This window comes from Grammomys surdaster, unplaced genomic scaffold (genome assembly GCF_004785775.1).
Source record: "Grammomys surdaster isolate TR1022 unplaced genomic scaffold, NIH_TR_1.0 751, whole genome shotgun sequence".
Lineage (NCBI taxonomy): Eukaryota > Metazoa > Chordata > Mammalia > Rodentia > Muridae > Grammomys > Grammomys surdaster.
The window spans coordinates 192,468-215,014 of record NW_021605170.1 but is presented as its reverse complement, the minus strand read 5'-3'; the positions used below and the strand labels follow the sequence as shown (position 1 = coordinate 215,014).

At 49.7% G+C, this 22,547-nt stretch overlaps 2 protein-coding genes across 10 annotated transcripts in view; one reads left to right on the top strand and one right to left on the bottom strand.

The window, feature by feature from the left end:
- The window catches only part of Idua (iduronidase alpha-L-), a 39,716-nt gene extending 26,186 nt beyond the window's left edge, over positions 1-13,530 (top strand). Inside the window, exons 3-15 of one of the 8 annotated variants that reach the window (XM_028782411.1) lie at positions 299-439; positions 9,591-9,676; positions 9,802-9,909; positions 10,172-10,267; positions 10,356-10,558; positions 10,638-10,817; positions 10,915-11,131; positions 11,471-11,683; positions 11,763-11,884; positions 12,011-12,136; positions 12,209-12,285; positions 12,601-12,701; positions 12,813-13,530. In XM_028782411.1, coding sequence (XP_028638244.1) covers positions 299-439; positions 9,591-9,676; positions 9,802-9,909; positions 10,172-10,267; positions 10,356-10,558; positions 10,638-10,817; positions 10,915-11,131; positions 11,471-11,683; positions 11,763-11,884; positions 12,011-12,136; positions 12,209-12,285; positions 12,601-12,701; positions 12,813-12,919 — 1,777 coding nt within the window. In that variant the 3' untranslated portion in view covers positions 12,920-13,530. Of the gene's footprint in view, positions 1-298; positions 440-3,125; positions 5,373-9,587; positions 9,677-9,801; positions 9,910-10,171; positions 10,268-10,355; positions 10,559-10,637; positions 10,818-10,914; positions 11,132-11,470; positions 11,684-11,762; positions 11,885-12,010; positions 12,137-12,208; positions 12,702-12,812 lie in introns of those variants that run through there. The other 7 variants (XM_028782412.1, XM_028782410.1, XM_028782408.1 and 4 more) reach the window with 7 other exon arrangements.
- On the bottom strand, positions 150-5,650 carry Slc26a1 (solute carrier family 26 member 1). 2 transcript variants are annotated; one of them, XM_028782416.1, is made up of 3 exons: positions 5,495-5,650; positions 3,637-4,254; positions 150-2,887 (listed from the first exon to the last, which is right to left on the bottom strand). In XM_028782416.1, exons 2-3 carry the CDS (start codon positions 4,225-4,227, stop codon positions 1,361-1,363), a joined length of 2,118 nt encoding a protein of 705 aa, XP_028638249.1. In that variant the 5' UTR covers positions 4,228-4,254; positions 5,495-5,650; the 3' UTR covers positions 150-1,360. The 2 variants fall into 2 exon arrangements, with proteins under 2 accessions (XP_028638249.1, XP_028638247.1); XM_028782414.1 differs by lacking the exon at positions 5,495-5,650 and adding an exon at positions 4,818-5,055.
- Positions 13,531-22,547: the final 9,017 nt, after the last annotated feature.

The following is a 22,547-nucleotide window of genomic DNA, read 5'->3' as shown; positions in this document are numbered from 1 at the left end:
TGAGTGTGTCCCAAGGCTCTATAGAAATGCTCAGATCCTTTTCTATGGCAGACAGATGCCCTATTTAGAATATGGTACTTTGTCCTGTGGGAGCCCTTCTCCCCCACTCCCCCACCCCCACCCCCTGCCCCAAACAAGACTCTAGAACATTCTGGTGAACGGGCTACTTTATCATATACTCTGGAGACACAAAGTTCATTCACAAGGGTCTAGGCAGTCAGGTGATACATGTGTAAAGTCTGGTATGCTGCAGGCCCCTGTTTAGGACAAACACTTCACTTCTTTGTCCTATCCCTAGCCCCCCACTGCCTCACGACCAGGCTGACCAGTACGACCTTAGTTGGGACCAGCAACTGAACCTTGCCTACATAGGTGCTGTACCTCACAGTGGCATTGAGCAGGTCCGGATACACTGGCTTCTGAACCTCATTACAGCCAGGTGGGTGATGCTGAAGTGGGTACCCTGGGAGCTGCTGGTCAGAGCTTGTTTTACAGAGATGGTAAGGTGGTGGGTCTGACCTTGTTGGGGCCAGCTGCGGGATACAGTGCTGGGCTGTGGGTGGGGGAGAATCATGGTAGGGCACAGGGCTGGGGCTGTGCTTCCTATTAGAGCATCCTGTTGGGCAGAAGAGGAGGGAAATGTTTGCTTGGCTATGCCAAAGGCAGACCCTGGAAGGAGCACAGGTAGTTTCCTCCTGAGGTTTTCTTAGAAGTACAGAATGGTTTTAGTGTCTCCTGTGCCTGGCTGTGTACCATATGTGTGCCACATCATGGTTACCAATATAAGCTGTATAGAGACATTGTGCCTGAAGGTCAGCTGAGGTTATATCAGTCACACTGCCTTAGACAGTGACACTGGACTATGGTTCTGGAGCAGGTGGCTGCCTTTGCAAGGGTCCAATCAAGATGAGCACCAGGCATGAGGAGGCCTTTCAGAAATTCAGACTCTTGAGGCTTGGCCACATATCCAGCTCATATCTGATACCTGGTGGTTCAGGGAATGGGAAAGTGTCCTTTTGGCATCTTGGAGGTCATATAATTTGCAGGACTCTCAGATAAGATGGTAAAACAGAATATTAAACTGGGCACTGTGTGTGTGGTTACAGCTACCCGGGTTGAAAAAGCACCAGGGGCAGCAGTGGACTCAGAGGTAGAGAGTCTCAATCACTGAATGTTTGGAATCCTTGAATGTGTTAAGGGTGCTGCACCTTCCTTTCCTAGTTGGAGTTTCCTGGCTTCTCCAGGGCAAAGGTGGTCCAAGGATTTATCTCTAATGACTTCATCATTCATAGCATTCCTACAAAGGAGCTCAGTACTGGTTTATGGACACAGGTCTTGGCTCTTAAGGAAGTGGGCCCCGCTAGAAGGCAGAGTCAGCAGCCATCAGCTCCTCACGGCGGGCACGTGCAGCCTCCACAGCACTGTGTACACTGGGGAACAGCAGCTCATCTTCAGCCCCCTGGTCTTCCCCAAGGAAGCCCCCTTTTCTCAGTGTGTCTCTTACTGAGGGACTGCAGCAAGCCAGAAGCAGGGTGATGTCCAGGGCTTTGTAGTCTCTGTGCAGGTCCTTCAATGTGGTCATGCCAGCCACATCCAGGAACAGCAGTGGTGCACAGTCAATGACCACTGTGTGGAAACCAAATGCCAGAGGTACCACCAGCCCAGCCCCACTGCTCACTGAACCCAGATCCTTGCCATTATCGGCAAGACTTCTGTTACTGACACCCACCTCCAGGCCCTGATCCTTCTTGGTGGCTGAGTGCCCTGCGTCCAACCCTGTGAGTCTGTAGAGAGACCGAAGGAAGAAGTCCTTATTGGCATAGTAGAGTGGACCTGTGAAACGGAACACTCGCACCTCGGGTGGGGGCAGGAGGCCCTCAAATTCAGCAGCATCCTCATAGAAGGTCGAGTCTCCGATCTGAGCAAGAAGGGCAGCCCGTGGACGCTGTGTGCGGCCTACCAGGCTGAGCAGTGAGAAAAACACTCCAGCTAATAGTCCAGCCTCGGTGCTGACTAGCACACAGGTAGCTGCAGTAGCCACCCAGACCAACGCATCAGCAGGGCTAAGCCGCCAAAGTTGTGGGAGATCTTTCACCTTTCGTAGTGCCCCCCGCAGGCTGACAACAATGATACAGGCTAACACGCACCGCTGCAGATCATGAAACAGTGGAGCCAGCACCAGCAGCACCAGCAACACCACAGCAGCACTGACCACACTGGACAACTGGGTCTGGCAGCCAGTGGCTGTCTTCACCAGAGTTTTGGACAGAGCAGCACTTGTGGCAAAACAGTGGAAGAAGGCAGGGAGCACATTGCAGCAGCCCACTGCTAGCAGCTCTTGATTGGCACGGACAGAGTAGCCATGACTACGGGCAAACATTTCTGCCAAGGAGATGGAGAAGGCTGAGCCCACAAGGGCCAGCGACATGGCATCGAGGGCCACACGCCACATTATCTTAGGATCTGGTACCTGTGGGGCCACAAAACCAGTGGGAATGTTGCCAGCCACACCCGAGCCAAACCGTGCATGGAGCTGTCCAAAATGGGACACGATTGTGGCCACCACAATAACTAATAGCTCTGTGGGTACTGGCACCTTCAGACGGTGTCGATAGCGATCTGAGAGTTCCTTAGCTGCCAGCAGCGTTCCTAGGCACAAGGCACTGGTGACCACATCACATATATTGGCCTGCCCCACATTCTGCAGCAAGCTTAGCCATGTGTGGACCACCATGCCTAGGCCCTGGTGCCGAGGGATCCTCACACCCAGCAGGTGTTTAGCCTGAGAAGTCAGGATGGTCACAGAAGCTCCCATAGCAAAGCCATCAAGCAGTGGTTGTGAGAGATAGGTTGACACAAAGCCCAGCTGGAGGATACCCATGAGGACCTGTAGAAGAAGTACAGTCAGTTTGGTAGACTGAGGCAGGAGCCACCATCAATATAAACTAAGGGGTGGGGGTCTCAGCACAGAGCCTGGTATCCACATTTGCTTATTCCACTGGATGGACTCCTACTGTTTTCCACATATATCACGGGCTAGGACAGGAATGAGCTGTGCTCTGTTCTATGGATGTTGCATGTGGATGCTCACTTCTCATGCTCTTGCACATGCAGAAATTGGTTTTGTTTCAGAATCAGGGCTGTAGGCATCAGGAGGCAGGCCCTTCCCCTGTGTCTTATGTGTAGCTCCTTCCACCCAACTCCCTCCCGGGAAGCCACAGAATAGAGGGATAGGAGGAACAGAGAAGTCAGGGTAAACAGAAAAGAGCAAGGTGTGGGAAGGCCAGTGAAATGAATACATCTCTACTCCCAGGTCCTGCCTGGGTCAGTAAGCCAAAGTGGACATCAGAGTTGCAGTCTAGTCATGCACCTGAGCCATGAACATTTGGCCCAATGCTCTACTCAGACCACAGCTGGCCAGGCCAGCCCCACATATCCCTCCATTCTGTGCCTTCAGCCCCTCTGGTACCTAGGCCTGTGCTCCCCCTCTGCCTTTGCTGTGCTGTTTTCTCTCTTAGCCTAAAGAATACTTTCTCTACATGCTTCCGGGCTTTTCTGGTAGTGAGTGGTAAGCACCTTCAGGTGTTCTAAGAAACGGAGCCAGCCAGCCTGATTGCTGTGTAGCTAACTCCTTACCTGATAAAGCCCGGCCATCAGAGTGAGGGCAGTGGCAATACCAATGGCATAGCAGTCCCGTCCGCAGTCCTGTAGCACAGTGGTTAGTGTTGTAGTTGAGTTGTGGAGGGTGCTGTCATTGTTCCTGGGCCCTAGAGAATCCTGTGAGGGGTCAAATCCAGCCAGCTGGAGTTCTCGGTCCACCACCTGACCCACCATGAGGCACAGCAGGCTGAAGATACCCACATTAACATGGTGTGAGGTGCCCATGAGGAAGTAGATAAGGTTGGCAAAGAAGGAAGTGTAGAGACTGTAGATGGGCTGCAACCCAGCCAGCAGTGAGTAGGCTATGGCCTGTGGCACCAGGATAATGCCAATGACCAATCCAGACATAACATCACCTGCCAGGTATTCTTTAAGGTGGTACTGGGGCAGCCAGTGTATGACAGGAAACAGACCCTGCACCAGAGCCTGAGCACATGACATACTGCAGGTGCAGCTCTTCTTCAGCCTGGCCTTCAGTGTTTCCAGCAAGCCCTGGGACACAGGGGGCTGCCGTCGGACCAGCACCAGCGTCCCACCCTTCTCTTGGGGCTCAGGAGAAGCATCCATCCTGTCACACCAGGCTCTTTGGCTAACCTGCAAGGGGAAATGGGCATGGTTAGGGGGTCTAGGCTCTCAGAGCCCGGGATCCAGCTTCACAGTGAGTTTTTATCCACCCAAAAACAGACGTCACACATCTGATATCAGAGCTTGTCCTTCTGACAAGAGGTTGTACTTCTGTGTGGATGAATAGAAAACCTTGAGCTCCAAGATGCTAGTTTTATACTGAGAGGTGCTTATGATAGCAGCATGCTTCAGGGATCCAGGTTACCTAGCTTCATCCCCAGCAGTGCTCTGTGGACTACTGAATTCAGCCCCTATGTGAAGTCTGCTGTCTAAAGCATCCTGAGGGCCACCTACCCAAGACAAGGCTAGACCAGGCCCCCCCACCAGCACATGTATGCCCAAGTCCTCCACCAGCCCACCTATGCCCAAGCCACAGTAACAAGAGGCACCAGTCCATGTGTGCCCAAGCCACCTACGCCCCACCCACAGTGACAAGAGGCAGATGCATTTTGAACTTGAACTCCAGCCCACCTGGTCTGGCAATGGCCTCTGCCAATCACCCCACTTCTACATGAGCTCTCCCAAGCCATCACCTGTTCTCCTGTGAACACCATAGGCCTGGTGGTTGACAGAAGACCTTGTACATTGTGTGTGCTGGGGGCCATGGTCTGTGATAGCCCTTCTTCATGAGTTTAGAGTATGCCTCACCAGTGTGCTCTGAAACCAGTGTGCCCATTACTCCAAGCGCTGAGTCTCTTCTCAGAGGCTCAAGTACATCGAACAAGCACACTGCTTCACAGATGTCTACCTTTGGCCTGGCTGACCTAGCCCTTTCTGACCTTGCCTTGGTACTGAAGAATTCTCAGGCTGTGCTGACCACGTGGTGGCCTTGGTCTTGTTTACAGGTTCCAAAGTGCTTGTTTGTAATATTAATCAAACACTCTCTGTTCTCTTGCAACCCAGGACACGGTGGTGACTGTTAGAGCCAGTTGTGCCTGGCCTGGGTAACAGCTTCCTAGCTAGGGTGGTTGTCCAGCAAGCATCCTAGCTCTTGAGGAACATTATGAAAACAATGATACATAAGGATCATTGAACACCCGGAGGCCTACCCCAAGTGTCTAGGGACTAAAATGTGTGGAGGAAGGACTGTAAGTATCACTTGCCTTGTATCTGAGCAATCTCCAGAGAAATGGCAGTCTAGGTTCCTATTTCTGCCCATTAAGCCACCTTTTCTGGGCCTTGTTGTATGGATACAAGGGACAGTTCTTACCTGGGGCACCTGGCTGGCTCCGTAGGCTTTGCAATATCCAGGGGCTGTAGCTTGCTGGTGGGCTGATCCTCCAATCACTCTGGCTTCTCTTAACAGACAGAGAGCAGGTTGGCAGGCACCTCTGAGGCTGACTTGTGGAGAATACTCTGCTGGGCTCACTGTTAAATTATTTACCCAAAAGATAGCTGAGTCATGGGTTTCCTTAGTCAAATGAATGTTACCTGAGCAGCTAATCTGGTGATCTAATCCAGCAAGTTGTACTATAATCAGAGGCTAACAAGTAATTACGGTTGTGTGGGCCTCTGATAAACTCCCCTCTACAGAGGGGTGGGTGCTCCAGGTGCAGCAGATTCTGTCTTGTTATGAGGAAGAGGAGGTGGAGACAGGAGTGGCTGAGGCAGGATACGTAAGTGTGAGGCCCCAGAGGAGCTGAGTGAAATCACTTTAGCTATGAGATTCTGGATTTAAATACAGCTGACTACACCTACCCAGATGCTGATTATCTTCTTTTCATCTTCATGGAGACTGTTCTGGCTGGAGCAAGCTGAAAGCACAGTCTCTGTTCCGTGTTCCTGAGTGCAGTGCATTCACATGGCTACTGTTGTATGTGTACACACTTGTGAGTGAACACATACCTGTGTTGTGCACAGCTTGTCAGCATCAAAATAGTTGTGTTTTCCCCTTGGAGGCAGGGATTCTAGATTGGCCTCAGTTTCATCCTCCCTGGTACTGACCCCCTGTAATCCTGGTGAGGTACTTGGCCCCCACATACCTCTGTAGGATAAGAGACTTGCCTTGTAAGGATAGCCTAGAGATAAATGGCCCTTTGACATTAGCATAAGTAATCAGTGCTCTCAAATTCTGTAAGGCTGGTCAGAACCCTCAGATCCACGTCTTGAAATGAGCAACAAGTTTCTCATATTGTGCTTAAGAATGTCTAACAGTCTTGCTGTCTTCTGTAGGCTCATGTATTCTGGGTGCTCTCCCATGCTGGAGGTAGTTCTTTTCATTATGGCTAGAAGGCTGGCTAGTCTGGTCTGCTGTCTCCACAGACCCCAGCACAGTGAGCAGTTTGCCTTGGGATTGAGCAAAGGAAGCTATGTTTTACTCCTCTTATCCCCAAGGGTCTTGAGAAAGGGCTTAGGAGCAACAGTTGTCTTACAGAACCACCTGGGACCCTGAGACTTCATTCCTCCAGATCAGGGGACAATAAGAACTCAGAGTCCCTTCCAGTTCACCCGTTGGATACTTCTTTGGGACATTGACAGGTCCAGTTCCTGACAGCCATGGGCCTGGCCACAGTCCTGCTTATTGGCAAGATGGCAATGGAATGTGTGTGGAGTGGTCAGAGTGGGAAGCCTGACTGAGACTAGGCTGGACCCTCTGTGATCTAGGGATTCCCCCACCTTTGCTCTCAGCTGCCCCACATGGATGCTGCCCTATCTCTCCAAGAAGGTCTCCTGTTCCTGGAACCTATTTAGGGCCCTAGGGTTTTAACTTGTTCTGTCCCACCTTTGTAGAGCTGGACTTCCTCTTTCCCTTACAACAAACTTTGAGACACTGTTTGCACAGCAGTTGGTAACGGTGGCTTATAGGAGCAGTTACCCAGTGGGTGTGGTGGGGTTAGTCAGAGCATCTCTTGTATCAGATAAGAGGCTCCTCTAGTGGTCTGGGGATAACTATTGGGGGTGTCATATAATGATAACCTACCCAGTTACCCACATAGGGGCCTCTGGGAAATGTACTGTTGTTACATCTTTGAAAATGGCAGGGCTGAAGTTGTGGAATGATGCCCTGTAAACACAGAGAGAAAACAGTATAGGGATGGTCCCTCCCTCTCCACCACCCTGGGTGGGAGGGATTGGGCCTTTCCTGGTAGGTGTCCACAGCAAATTGAAATGCAGATGAAGTCATGTCTTCCATGATTTACCAAGAGTCCACTGCTCTACTCTTCCCTCTGCCTCTACAGCTGCATGCACTCAGGGTGGTGCTGCAATGGGTATGACCAGGTCCACTGTCCCTCCCCAATGTGCTCATTGAGCTGCCAGCACCTTGGCTTGCTGCTGGACACACAAAAGGTAGGGGTATGAGGTCCGTAGATCTGTTTGTTCCTATGCAGCTCAGTAATTTTTTTCTTTTATCTCTAAGTCCACCATTTAAATACTGAATTATTTGGGAAGAAAACATCATACTCTGTCCAACAGTGGAAAATGGTGAGGCGGACAGGCTTTAGGACCGTACCAGAATTTCTGTGCCTTCCTGGGGCTTCAGCAGGTTCTCCTGAGAGACACCGTGTGTTTCCGAACTACCCGCACTCCCCCCATCCCGCTTGGCATTCCACATAGTCAGGCGTCTGCAGACCGCGTTCTCTTGTCTGCCTCGGCCCTCTCAAGCGTGCCGAGTGCACGGCTACTGCTGCACTCCTCCGCGGGAGCCGGAGCATTCCACCTCCCCGCCAGCTCAGGTTCCCCCCTCATCCTTCATGCGCTCACCCAGGCACTCACCAGCCGCAGTGGCCTCACCCTCTAAGCGCAAGCACGCGCTCCGCCTCTAGCAGGAGGCCTGGGAGTTGCCGGGGGCTCTTGTGAAAGGGCCCTTGTGCTTCCTTGCTGGGGCTGCGCCTAATCTGGCTGTACAGAGAATTGCCTTCCCCAGCTGGGCTATGGCTCAGGCCTCTGCAGGGGATGGCAGACTTCCCTACACGTCGCCTCAGTGACCCGCCCCTCCCACTTTAGGACTCTTTAACACCACCACCCTCCCTTCAAGGAGGCAGAGAGGGTCAAAGGACTGCTCCCTAGATTTCCTGGGTATGGAAGGCCCGGGAGGTATCAGGAGGCTGACAGGGTAGGGATGAGGGTTGGGTGGGGGTAGGAGCTGGGGGGTGAGGGGTGTCAAGTAGACACCCAGGCCCATACTGGGTCACACAGTCTTGGAATATCTCTGATTTGAAAGACAGCCCAGAACGTAGCCCTGTTCCTGAGGCCTGCTCCCTTCAAGTGTGTACTCTGCTTGCTTTGTGAAGACAGGGAGCTGATGACAGTTTTTGCCCCCAACGACTTGGGACTTTGGAACAAGGATTTAATCTTTATCCAAATGCTTGTTAGGTTTTATTTATTAGCAACTGATTTTGATCATTGGGTGGGAAAGAGCTGAGCAAGTCTGTTTGTAGCTCTAGGCAGAGGCTCTGATCCAAAAGCACAGATGTCAGGCTGGATTTGGGGGCAGTAGCTAATTGACCATGTACAGTGAGGGGTTGCTGTGCCTAGGAGCTGCTGCTTCTTGTAGAGGTGGTTCTACCACCCACAGTGGAGATTCTGACCCACCATCCCTCTCCAGACAAACCCATGAGCTGTCTTACACGTCTTCTAGGACAACTTGTCTTCAGCAAGCTCTCAGACCCTGACAGGACTGACCCTTCGTACCTGTTGGCTGGTGCCTTCAAGTTACCTCAGCTGCAGATTTAGCCCTCAGGGTGGCTCTTCACTGCTTTCCCAGAGTTGTAAGCCAGAGACAGAGCTCCAAGCATCAGTGTCCTGAAATCCATACAATTGCCCTGGACATTGCCTACAACTCACCTCAGATCTGGCAGTTGATAGTATCCTGGCATCTCTTCCTTCATGCCCACTGCAATCTCTTGCTTTCACCTCAATTAGCCACTACCAGGACCTTTTCAGAATGTTGTGGCTTGCTTTGTCAAATGTCTTTAAGATGTCTTGAAACCTTTCTTAAGTCTTTCCACCTCAGGGGGGTGACTGACCCGAGCCCTAATTGAATATCTTGAAGGTTTCATGCACACACATTCGAATTCCATGATGAGTGATAGAAGCCTCCATAGTTTTCCCAGGTTTTCAGGGTCTTTAAGGCTTAGTGTAGGGTTCTATACACACATACTCATACATACTCAGATGTGACAGACTTTCACACTGCTAGTCTTTTCCAAAGGGAAAGCCCATCTGGAAGCCTGAGGCAACCACATGCTTGAGTGTGGCCCTAGTTCTAAACCAGATTGTGGAGAAATGCTGCTACTCTCCAGTACTGACCCCCCCCCCCGTCACCCCCCTCCTCCCCCGGTTGCCCCCCCCCCCATCTCCAGCAGGAAGTCATCTGAGCAGGGACTGATCTACAACTTCACTCACTTGGATGCATTTCTGGACCTCCTCATGGAGAACCAGCTTCTCCCTGGTGAGCAATGGCCCTGCTTTCTCCCACCACCTGCCACTCTGTGTCCTGGTGGGTGGTGGTATCTCAGCACTAACTGAGGTGTTGGGTATGATGGACAGTGGGACAACTACCCCTGTGTGTTTCAGGATTTGAGCTAATGGGCAGCCCTTCTGGGTACTTCACGGACTTTGAGGACAAGCAGCAGGTGTTTGAATGGATGGACCTGGTTGCTCTCTTGGCCAGGAGATACATTGGTGAATAGAAGGGGAAATCCTGGGGGGCTGTAGTGGGTAGTCCTGGAGAGGTTCTCCTCCTTGATCACCCAGGCACCTCGTGGTCTTCTCTGCCATACACATCACTATTCCACAGCCTGAGAAGCCTGATGGGGCTGGGGGTAGGGTACTTGTTTGGAGCCAGATAATCCCATTTAAGTGGAACCCCATTCATGGATCCCAGTCCCTAGGAGATACCAGGTAGGCTCCATCCCCAAACCTGAGGGTAGAGCTCCCTCTGCAGGTAGGTATGGGCTGACACATGTTTCCAAGTGGAACTTTGAGACTTGGAATGAACCAGACCACCATGACTTTGACAACGTGTCCATGACCACACAAGGTAGGCAGCATTTTTCCAGGCCATGTTGGGTGGGCTGTATGAGAGGGAAGCAGAACAATCCCAGACCCTCAAGACCCTCCTGCCCTAGGCTTCCTGAATTACTATGATGCCTGCTCTGAGGGGCTACGTATTGCCAGCCCCACTTTGAAGCTGGGTGGTCCTGGGGATTCCTTCCACCCCCTGCCAAGGTCACCAATGTGCTGGAGCCTCCTGGGTCACTGTGCCAATGGAACCAACTTCTTCACTGGTGAGGTGGGCGTGCGTCTGGATTACATCTCCCTGCACAAGAAGGTATGTGGTGCCTCCACCCCTCCCCTCCACACCTCCTTTGAGATGAGCCTGTACTAAATGAAGTGTGTGGCTGCTGCAGGGTGCAGGCAGTTCCATCTTCATCTTGGAGCAGGAGATGGCAGTTGTGGAGCAGATCCAGCAGCTCTTCCCTGAGTTCAAGGACACCCCTATTTACAATGATGAGGCAGACCCTCTGGTGGGCTGGTCCCTGCCACAACCTTGGAGAGCTGATGTGACTTATGCAGCCCTGGTGGTGAAGGTGGGTCCTTCTTCAACCTCAGGAAGTCTTCCTTAGTGGAGGTGGGGACAGTACTAGTGGCCAGTGGTACAGGTCCCAACTGCCCTCATGTCCACAGGTCATTGCACAGCACCAGAACCTGCTGTTTGCCAATAGCAGTTCCTCCATGCGCTACGTGCTCCTCAGCAATGACAATGCCTTCCTGAGCTACCATCCGTACCCTTTCTCCCAGCGTACACTTACTGCTCGCTTCCAGGTCAACAACACTCACCCACCCCACGTGCAGTTGCTGCGAAAGCCAGTACTCACAGTCATGGGGCTGATGGCCCTGTTGGGTGAGTAATGACCTTGCTTCTGCCTGTGCTTAGTCAAAGTGAAAACAAAACAAAACAAAACAAAACAAAACAAAACATAACAAAACATGTTAGCCTGACATGTCCTGGATTAAGGGAACATGAATATGCTGGGCAGGGACAAGCATACTCCCTCCAGCTGCTGAGTGAGTTTCTTATGTTCATTTTCCAAGTTTTTGCCTTTTCATCTCCTCTCATTCTGTGGGATGAACAGTATAACAGACTCCCAGTATAAAAATGGTGGGAGCCAGGCATTAGGGTAGGAAGCCAGGTACTAGGTATGAGGAAGCCAATAGCCTCAGCCCTCTGCTTGACCTGTAGATGGAGAGCAACTCTGGGCAGAGGTCTCGAAGGCTGGGGCTGTGTTGGACAGCAATCATACAGTGGGTGTCCTGGCTAGCACCCATCAGCCTGAAGACTCCTCAGAGGCCTGGAGCACCACAGTCCTGATCTATACTAGCGATGACACCCACATACACTCCAACCACAGTATCCCTGTGACTCTTCACCTGCGTGGGGTACCTCCTGGTTTGGGTGAGTGGGGCTCTGAAAGAAGGTGGGAAGCCAGCCGTAGTGCGCCCAGGGAGGCAAACCATGGTGTTTGGCTCCACAGAGCTTGTCTATGTAGTACTTTACTTAGACAACCAACTCAGCAGCCCCTACAGTGTGTGGCAGCGCATGGGCCAGCCAGTCTTCCCCTCTGCAGAGCAGTTCCGAAATATGCGCATGGCAGAGGTTTGTGGGCAAGTAGGGAGGGAAGGAGGAAGAAAGGGAGGGAGGGAGGGAGGTTGGGTGGAAGGGAGGGAGAGGGGTTTCTTGGGTACTGAGATTTGCCAACCACATGCCCTTCTTTGTCTCCAGGACCCAGTGGCGGAGGCACCACGCCCCTTTCCTGCTAGGGGCCGCCTAACCTTACACCAGAAGCTTCCGGTGCCATCACTCCTGCTGGTGCATGTATGCGCGCGCCCTTTGAAGCCACCGGGGCAGGCAGGTGACAGTCTCCCACCCTACCTGTGAGGCTGGCTAGTTCAGTCCTTCACAGCCTCTCCCTTCTCACAGGTCAGCCGGCTCCGTGCACTGCCCCTGACACGTGGGCAGCTGGTTCTGGTCTGGTCGGATGAGCATGTGGGTTCCAAGTGCGTGAGTGGGGTGGTCGTCCTTTCCTATGTCATCACCCTTGTAATCATACATCTCTCTCTGGTACCATATGTTCTATACACACCACACACACCTACACAGACCAACTTGTGTCTGAGTTGGAGATTACCTACAGTGATAGTTTCCAGGACCCTGTCACTGTGTTCTGTCACAATTTTGAGAGTGCCCAGGGACTCTAGATGTGCTAGCAAAGGACCTGAAGAGAATAGGGTTGTGAGTCTACCCTCTACCACCCATCCAAGCCTTCAGAGTTTACCTAGCCCCAGCTTCAGTACCAATCCATCCCTCCTCAGGTGCCTGTGGACATATGAGATCCAGTTTTCTCAGAAGGGTGAAGCATATGCCCCAATCCACAGGAGGCCATCTACTTTCAATCTCTTTGTATTCAGCCCAGGTACGTCTAAAACCCTCGTCTTGGCAGTTGTACTGCTGGACCTCATTGCAGTATGTGTGTTGGGTTCCGAGTCTTGAGAACTTCAGAAAATATGTGCTTTTGTGTCTGCAGACACAGCTGTGGTCTCTGGCTCCTACCGAGTACGAGCATTGGACTACTGGGCCCGTCCGGGCCCCTTCTCCGACCCTGTGACTTACCTGGATGTCCCTGCCTCATGAGGGCCACTGGCTCCTAGTGACTGGTGAGCCTGTGCTGACTGGTGACTGGAGTCAACTAGGATGAGCTAGACTGCCATTAGCTAGCCAGCTGACTATCAGCTTCTTTTGTTGTTCCTCTATTTCCCTTTAAAGTGTCTTTCTCTACCTCAGACTTAGGGTCAGCCTTTGTGGATCAGTACTTTACAGGGCCCACTTGGAGTGACCTTTGCCCACCTTCCTCCCCACTCCCAGCTGTTCAAAAGTTTAAATGTGGCACTGGAAAGATGGCTCAGTGGACAAACTGCTTGCTGTACAAGCAGACACGGGGACTTGTGTTCAGATACCTAGCACTCATGTAAGGGCTGGGCATGGCAATATATGCCTATTGCCCTAGTATTGGTAGAAGGGACAGAGACAGGCCTGGGCTCACTGGCCTTCCAGTCTACCTGAAACTGCAAGTTCCAGTAAGTTCCAGTAAGAAGTTCAGTAAGAAACCCTTGGTGCACACCACCACCACACCACCACCACCACCACCACCACCACCACCACTTCCCCATGCACACAGTCTAATTTCAGTTTCTTGAGCTTCTGTAATATCAAAAAAAATAAAGTTATGTACTTCTGAAATACAATTGTACAGAGTAAACATCTCTATTCCAACAGGAAAATAAATGACTGGGAAGGATTTAAGTGAAGCAAGACCAAAACACAGCAAGATAAACATTAGATCCTGCAGATCCGTTCTCAGCATTGGGGCATGTGTTACTGTGATATGAGCTCTGTGCTAGACAGTCTGTCTGTGGTGTTGTCATTTACAGCCCCCATGACCTTTCTCCTAGGCTGGTGTCTTAGGCTTTCTATTGATGTGATAAAACACAATGGGCATAGCAGCTTGGGTAGGAAAGCATTTATTTCATGTATTTCTACACTACAGTCTATCATCGAAGGAAGTCAGGCAGAAACCTGGAGGCAAGAAGTCATGTAGAGACCATGGAGAAGTGCTGCTTACTGGCTTACTCTCAAGAGCTTGCTCAGACTATGTTCTTACACACCCAAGGATCACCAGCCAAAGGGTGGGCACCACCCACCATGGTCTGGACCCTCCTACATCAATCACTAATTAAGAAAAAAGGATCACCCATAGGTCAATCTTGTTGGGGCATTTTTCTCAATTGAGGTTCCTTCTTCTTAAACTACTCTAGCTTATGACAAATTGAAATAAAACCATCCTAACCCTGCCACACATTACCTGGCCTCCCAAGTCTTCCTTTGAAAGCCAATATAACCCTGTAACTGTAACACTTATATCCTCCCTTTTAAGCCAGCATCTTCTGTATCCCAGTTTACTATCAGCCTGAATGGTAGTTGAGGACTCCTGGGCCACCCATGGCTACAGTAAACATGGAGTGCCTTGTTTCTTAGTCCCATGCATTTGGGCAGAATATCATGATGGTGATAGCTAGTAGAGGGAGAGGCTGTTCATGTTAAAGGGAACAGGAAGAAGGGTGAGGATAGAATTAAGGATAGAATTAAGTTAAACACTTCTTCACTGACCTGCTTTGTTTAACTAGGCCCTACCTCCGAAAGTTTCTAGATTCTCCCATAACAGAACCATTACCTGGAAACTAAATTTAACATGTAAGTCTGGGGATGGGGTGGGTGGGTGTGTATTTAATATTCAAAATAGGCTGATATTTCTACCTTGTTTCAGGCCACTGGGAGAACCCTCTCTCTTTCAGTACAAGTCCTGGTGTGCCTTACCAGATGGCCTGCTGGATACACATGTCCTTAATTCATTCTGCACATTTTCCTTCTCTTCACATAGCACATAGAAGCCCAGCATACAGAAGTTTGTGCTGCAGGCTAGGTATACTCCCAAGCTCTTCCCAGAGTAGTATTACCTGCTGTCCTGGAAATGAGTCTGAATGTAATGTTCATACATACACAGTGCATGCCTACAGCCAAATTCAGAGTTCCCTCTGGCCTTGTGCCTCTTGAAGTGAATGAAATATGATGATCTTCTGTAGTGTGTTTTTTATCCCTTTGTGGACCCTAGGCTGGCCTTGAAATCTTGACTCACCTGTCCCAGCCTCCCTAGTATTAAGATTACAGGTGTGTACCACCATGCCTGCCAATTACCTCTCACTTTAAATAAAATATGACATTTCTCACTGCCATGAGATCACCCACAACAGGCTTCTCTGGTGGAGGGGGGACCCTGAGCTTTTCAGAGCTGTGTCCCACCTCTTGGAAGTATGTTTTACTAAATCCTCTGAGGCATGTAACTTCTTGCCCACCAAGCCAGTGAGCATGACCAGCAGGTTGCATTAATTTTGGAAGAGTGATATCATCAAGGCAAACTTGAGGTGTGCTGATATCCATTATGGGAAAGAAGACTGCTCTTGATGAGACAAAGAGCACTTTACAGTGGAGAAGCTAGTGTATCAAGCAGCCAGGCCTCAGATATAGTGGGTGTTGCCACAGTTATGCTGCAGTGAACCACCAACATGTAGTACCCAGGGGGTGGGTTATGAGGATCTGGAGGGATACCTCTCAATCTCCCACTCTGTCGTGGAAACTGGAAAGGGGCCTAGGAGATGATCTTCAGAACAAGCAAGTGTGGTCTACTGATTGATGTCCCCAGACCTCACTGACTGGTAGGCCACTTAGTTTTTACCTGACAGAACTACAGCCACTCAGACTCATTATCAAACCACTGTAGGAGTTCACCTTCCCTCTTTTGGTGGGATCCAGCCTCCTTCTTTCTAGACTCTGTCTGTTAAGTGGCTCTGGTCAAGAATTAATATGAGGCTCTAGAGCAACATTATGATAGTTTGTGCCAGTAAAAGGTCCTATGGGCCCACCTCTTTAGCCTTCATGTCCACCAGTGCTCTGGAGCCTATATAGTCTGCATGGGTATAGGTAATTTCTCATGCCCTATCACCTTGCAAATGATATCTTCTACTGGTACCATCAGTGTCACAGACCTCTGCAAGCAATATGGAAGTGCTTGGGCAATAAATACCCTTGTTCAAGAGCCAGCTCTGTAGCATCCTATCTGCCTGTGCTGTGGTTACTTCCAAAGGGCTTCAGATATTGTTTGGTACACTCAGGATTGTCCCTGTGTATATCAGGAAGGGAATATCACCAGCCTCCTTGCCACACTATGTGTAGGCAGAGGATGGTCCAGGTCCCTCATCAGTACTTTTGAATCCTGTAGGTACTTAGTCTCACACCACAGACCCAGGCCCTTGATACTCTAGGCAGTCAGGGTAGGAACTATTGAGGAAAGCAGCTTACTGATTAGCTCTCCATGGCTTGTTCAGCTTGCTCTCTTATAATACACAGGTCCAGTTGTCCTGAGACAGCAGTATCCACAGTGGGTTAGGTCCTCCCACATCAATCATTAACAACAAAAATGCTCCTCAGACTTGCCTACAGGCCAATTTGATAGAGGCAATTCCTCAGTTGAGTTGACATTTCCTCTTTATAGATGACTCTAGCTTGTGTCAGGTTAACAAAACCTACTCTTGACAGAAGGTCTATATCATAAAGCCACTTCTGGCCCTGATGACTGGGGCATAGTTGGTGCACCTAGGTCAGAAGGGCATTACCTTGGCTTAAAGTTCTCAGCATATAAATGTTGGCTAATACTGTCTCCCTTCCCTTCCCCCTATGTGGATGGTAACTCGCCAGAATTTGGGGCTGTGGGGAGGTCTGGTTGTGGCATGGCAGTTCTTCAGGGGTTTAGGGCATGTTTTCTTCAAAACTGGCATCAGTTCTAGGTACATCCCTCGAATGGTCCATCCTCAGCTCTTTGTCTAGACATTACCATGCTGGGCTATACTTGCCTGCATGCCCTCTGGGATTGGTTCAGCTCTTGGTCAGGATCCTTCCTGTAGCCTCCAGTCAGGGAATCTACCTGGTCTCATGCAGAAGAGAGACAATGATACCAGTGACTAGAGACCCTTCCTCATTAAAGCTAAGGCTGAGTCACAGACAATTCCCCAGTAGTTTCATGTCACCAGTCCCCATTCACTGGTCCTTGTTCCTGGGACCTTGGTATCCAGATTGCTGGATAGAAATTCCTCCAGACCAAGTGCTACCTGGGGGTGGGCATTGAGACTGTACATTCCTGCCCATGCCTGGACCACTGCCAGGTGAACAGAAAAACAACCTTGGGAAGTACTCTGGCCAGTGGCTCTGGCAGAGCTGGGTCTAAGAAGACTCCCCCACCTATCAATATGCAAACTAGGGTGAGGCTTACTTAGTACCTGTGGCTCCTCCAACATCTCTCACTTCCCCCCTACCCTAAACCTCTCCAGCCTAGGGGCTGAGCATCTTTGCTTCTCTTCCCTTAGCTTCTCTTTCTTATAATATCCTGCCATTTTGGCCATGTGCTCTCTCGGCCTCTCTGTCCCTTGGCTCCTCTCTTCGTCCAATGACCATATCTTCTCTTCCTCTCACTCTGCCCCCCCCACCCCATCCTCCTCTCATGGCCTTGTTGAGCTTGGATCCTTCTAGATGCCACTGGTCAAATTCTCCCTCATATTCTACAATAAAACGCATCTCCTCAACCATACCTTGGAGTGGTCATGTCCTCACTTTTATTCAAGGTGCTATATTAGTTAATTTTCTATTCCCATGATAATACACCATGACCAAGGCATCTATGGAAGAGTTTATTTTGGCTTATAGTTTCAGAGGGATAAAAGTTTATTATGGCAGGAAGGCATAGCAGTAAGAAGTAGGCATAGTCCCAGGAGCAGGAAACACACAGACAGACACACAAATCAGAGAGAGTGAGCAGGAAGTCGGGTGAGGGCATAAACTCTCAAGAACCTGCCTCCAGTAGAGTATTTACTCTAGCAAGCCTGCACCTCTTTGTGGTCCTCCCCAAGTGGCACCACCAACTGGGGACCAAGTATTCAAATGACTGAGCTTATGCAGAACATTTTTAATTCAAGCCACCACATGCCATCCCCTGGTCCCCATAAGCCCATGGCCATATCATGATGCAAAACACATTTAATCCAACTTCCCAAAGTTTTTGATATTTAGCACTGTTAACCCAGAGTCTCTTCTGAAATGCAAAACAATCTCAAAATCAAAAAGTAATGTTACATTATATATACATATATATGTATGCCAACTACAAAATATGCATTACCATTCCAAAGGGGAAGAATGGGGGTACAGTGAGAAAATGCTGGACTAAAGTAAGGTTGAAGCCTAGTAAGGAAAACTAAATCCTGTTAAAACTAGCTCCGTGTCTAGTGCCAAAGACTTTAGTCTTAAAGCGCTTAGATGGCTCAGCTTCTCCGGTTTTGCTGCTGCAACATACATCTCTCTTCTGGGGATGGTTTCAAACCCTGCCTGTAACTCTTCTTGACAGGTGCCTCATGGCTTAGCATCTCCAACATTCTGGGGTTTTCATTGCAACCCAGCTTCACTGTCACAGTTCCATGTGACAGCCTCTAAGGGATTTCACAGGACTACCCTACTGAACACTACCTGGCCTCAGTCGGGAATACAGCTGCTGTCGACACCTGTGCACGTATCTTCTAGGGGCCTTCATTTCTGTTGCCTGAGAGTATGGTGGCTACAGCATATATTAGATACAGGCTCAGTCCTTCAAGAACCTGTGAAACATTTCCAAAATGGTGGTGCCACATTACACACACAGCTAGCACATGTGTCAGTCATGTTGTGTTTCCTGCTGTGATGGATCTTTACATTGTGATCTTCTGTCTTGCCAGGCAAGCATGTGGCAAGTCACAGTGGGCAAAAAAGTGTCCCTTGTAAACAGGGACCATTCCACTTCCTCCAATCTGATCTCTCGCTTCTTTCTTTCTTTTTTTTTGATGTGGGGGTCTCACTGTGTAGTCTAAGTTGGCCTCAAACTCATAATCCTCTTGCCTCAGCAAGACAACATAGATATGTCTCACCATATCTTCCATGGACATTTCCCGTGACTCTGCACTGAGTACAGACGACAGATGAAGGACGAAATAGAGGAAAAGACTGAACATGAGCATCTAGTTCCTCATTTTAGGGAAAAGTAGTAGTCTTTTGGTTATGTGTGAGGGTCATTATACTTTTTTTGGGGGTTGGGTTTTGTCTGTGTGTGTGTGTGTGTTTGTTTGTTTTAATCTTTTTTTTTAAACATTTCTATTTACTCTGGTAGCTACATTTTGCCAAGCCAAGGAAATTCCTTTCTGTCCCTAGTCAGAGGACAGTCCATCTGGGAGTCAGGAAGAGCTGTCTTGTGCTTTTCTGTGTCCCTGTGGCCATCACCTTGGCTTTCCTGAACTGGTTGCTTTTTGGAGGCAAAGCCAGTTTTGCAGCAGTAGAGAGGTCTTCCCAGCACCTCCTCCCAAAATCTGGACAGTTTCTGCACTTTATTGCAGATGTTTAGAAATTCATATTTACTATCATTTTAGGTAAAATTGGGTGTGTATCTGTCATCTTGTTCTCTTATTTTCTTATTTGTTCTTTCTTCTTTGGGATGACTTTTCCCGCTTTCACCCCCCGTGCCACTCCATCGTGTGAAATCATCCGATGGGTTAGAGAGTTTAGACTAAACTGGCTTTTTAAGATGAGGTCTTTCTATATTGCCCAGGCCCCAGTCTGAACTCTGATGCCCCAGCCATTCTTTTGGTGTAGACACTGGAGTTGTTGGGATTAGAGTGACATCAAACTCTGCTTCCTGCCTTTTAGCCTGATGAAGCCTAGCTTCAATTCATATTACCTCATAAGCAGAAAATAATTACATTATATTTCCATTGTTGCAGAGTTTCTATTGCAATTATATATTTTAAATTTTCATATATGTGGTCACTCCACCCCAGCCATCTATCTGTGCTTTCTTTGCACAGTTCTGTTTCGTTCAAGTCCAGTAACCTTGCTTTGGCAATTATCCATCATCTTAATTTCAGGCTCTTAATTCCATACATAGAAATTAGATTTGTGGTTGCAAGATTCCCCCCCCATGATTGTATGCAACATCTCCATTTTCTTTCTGGCACCCCATCTTCCATACTCATAGTCCCACTCCACAGTTAAGGTTGTCCTGCTGTAACTCATGATCCCCCAGCCTCAGTCTCCTGAGTGCTGAGACATCTCACTACTCCTGGCTTTCTGTAACTTCTGAAAAACAGAAATAATCACAGAAAACGTGTGATGTTTCTACTTTCTAACTCTGCTACCTGTTGCTTTGGTCCACCTTCCCCATCTGAGTTAGAACTTCACATTTCTTTTCGTGTTTATACAGGACATCTGGAATTATGCTGAATTTTTCTATTTCAGCACATGCTTCTGGGATGTGTCTGGGTTACTTGGAAGCTGGGAAATCCTCTGGGTGTCATTTTCACACATCATCAGGAAGGGGCAAATTACTTGGTCTGGGTGATTCTTCCCCACTTCAACTGAGGAAAGCTGCTTTTTAATTCTAGCTACTGTCACTTGAACTTTGGGGTCTGACTTGGGCTTCGACACGGTGTCTGACTGAACCCAGTATTTCCTGTTCTCCTAGAATTTCCCACCCTTGTTTTCTCTGTCCTTTCTGGACACTGGCCCTCAGTGCTTGATGGGGTTCTCTGAAGTCTCTGGAAATCAGTGGATTTTGTCCTCTTGCCCTCTACCTGCATCTCACCTGGGCTCTGCTTGGGGGTGTTGAGGACAGTGGTTGGCAGCCATCTCCCAAGAGGTACCATCTGTCCTTTGCTGCCTTTCTCATGTCTTCAGTGGCTTCCACATATATTTGTCATCGTTAATTGTTTCAGGTAAGAGTGCAGATCTAATCCCTACTACATCTCAGTTTTCTGCAGATCTCTTTGGGGACATATGTATTTTCCAGCCTCTGCAGGTGATCCTGAGCTATTCTCACAGTAAGGTTGGTTGTCTACCTTGTTCAGCCATACTTTTAGGCCATCACAGAGCCTGGTCTTACCATGGTTCAGAGAATGAGGATCACAGAGAATTAGGAAATGGGGGGCTTACCTCTGCTGGCAGATGCGGGAAACAAACTGGTGATGCTTTGGAGTGGGATTGCCCGACTGGACACGGAATAGCCAACCACCTGGTTTCACTTTTAAAGGGGCAGGGCTTGCACTCAAGACACTCCGGGTTTCGGGATCCAAAGCGCAGTGAGGCGAGCCGAGCCAGGTTCCAAAGCTGCGCAGCGGTTTCCAGACAGCAGGAGTGGATACCCTGTGAGCAAGCAGGACGTGGCGGGGCGGGGCTGGTAAATTCCCTCCAGACCTGCTGGACCTATCACCTCCGCCAGGGGGCAGCGAGTTCTCTCGTCGGACAGAGGTAAGGAGTCGAGAGCCTGGGTGGGCAAGCCATAGGGAATAGATGCAGGGGGGCGGTCTCCCCATAAGGGAACAGATAAGGTAAAGGAGGTTGAAGGTGGTGACCAGGGGATTAGGGCCTAGTGGCCAGGCAGGAGGGAGGCAAAGGGTTGTGCTTCTCCCTTCCTGGCACACCTGTACTGACACATCTATGTCTTCGAACAAGCCTCACTCACCTGTGGTCTCCACACATTTCTAACTTCAACCCATCACCTATTTTTTTCTGCCCATTGGGCTCACCTGCTTTTAACCTCCCCATACTACAGAGCCACCTCGACACACAACTGCCCTTGGCAGCAACACAATGTAGTAGCTCTCTACATGCTTCAGTGGCATCTCCTCACAAAACTTGCTGTGGAGTCAGGATCTACTCAGACTAGCCAGGACCACTCTGTTTTAAATGTTTTCTGTGACTCCAGTACTAGCCCACGTCCTCTGGTAACCCAGAAAAAGTTCTGTGGGCTGCTTCTGAGACAGAGTGTTGCAGTTGAGATGGGTACTTGGACCTTTGGGCAGAGGAGGCAAGGCTCACCTCCATTTGCCCATCAGAAGCCCACACTGGCCCAGAAACAGAATTTGTGGCTAGGAACACTAGGGTATTCCTCAGTTTCATTCTTCTCTGGAAGGCTTCCCAGAAGAGGGAAGGGGCTCTGGGGGGGGGGGGGTTTCTTAGCTTAGAGAAGAAAAGCTGTCTGGATCAGGATCCCTGAAAGCAGACTTAGGAGTGGTCTCTTGGGAATGGACTTATTGAGGCTACCAGGGCCTCAAAAATTATGGAACTTATGTTGAGAAAACTGGGAAGACCCATGTTTTGATGAATTTTGGCTCTGGTGAGTGAGGATAGGCAGGAAGCTGTGAGGTAGCTGTTCCGGCGGGTGAGAATGCGTGTGATGGATCAGAGAGCTGCTGCAAGTTGCTGGTGAGGCTTGGGAAACTCACCAGTCTTTCTGTTTGATGGGTGCAGGGGCACAGTAAGACACTTACAAGTAGCAAAGACAAAAGGGTGTGTTGATTTATTATTACCCACGTCCTGTGATTACTATCACAAAACAGGTGAGGGGCAGAGAAGCCTCCAGGTGGGCCGTAGGACCCTATCAGCCTTCCAAGGGTCACTAGGTACAACTAGATGCTCAAGTCAGGGCTTCGTTGGACTCCAGTACTGGAGATCTGTCCCCCAGCATCCCCCCCTCCTCAAACAAGAGCAGCACAGTGGCTTCTCTACTCACAGGAACTCGAAGGTTCGTGGACTTAAAGCCCAGTAGTGTTTTGGGCCGTCAGGCTCCCTTCCTCCTGTT

Bases quoted from the DNA above. Each gene is read 5' to 3' on its own strand.
- Slc26a1 (XM_028782414.1), bottom strand. From the start codon at position 4,889: ATGGCCCCCAGCACACACAATGTACAAGGTCTTCTGTCAACCACCAGG. The intron at 4,255-4,817 runs GTGATGGCTTGG...TTCCCCTTGCAG, and splicing joins TGGTGTTCACAGGAGAACAG to GTTAGCCAAAGAGCCTGGTG. The intron at 2,888-3,636 runs GTAAGGAGTTAG...CTTCTTCTACAG, and splicing joins TGATGGCCGGGCTTTATCAG to GTCCTCATGGGTATCCTCCA.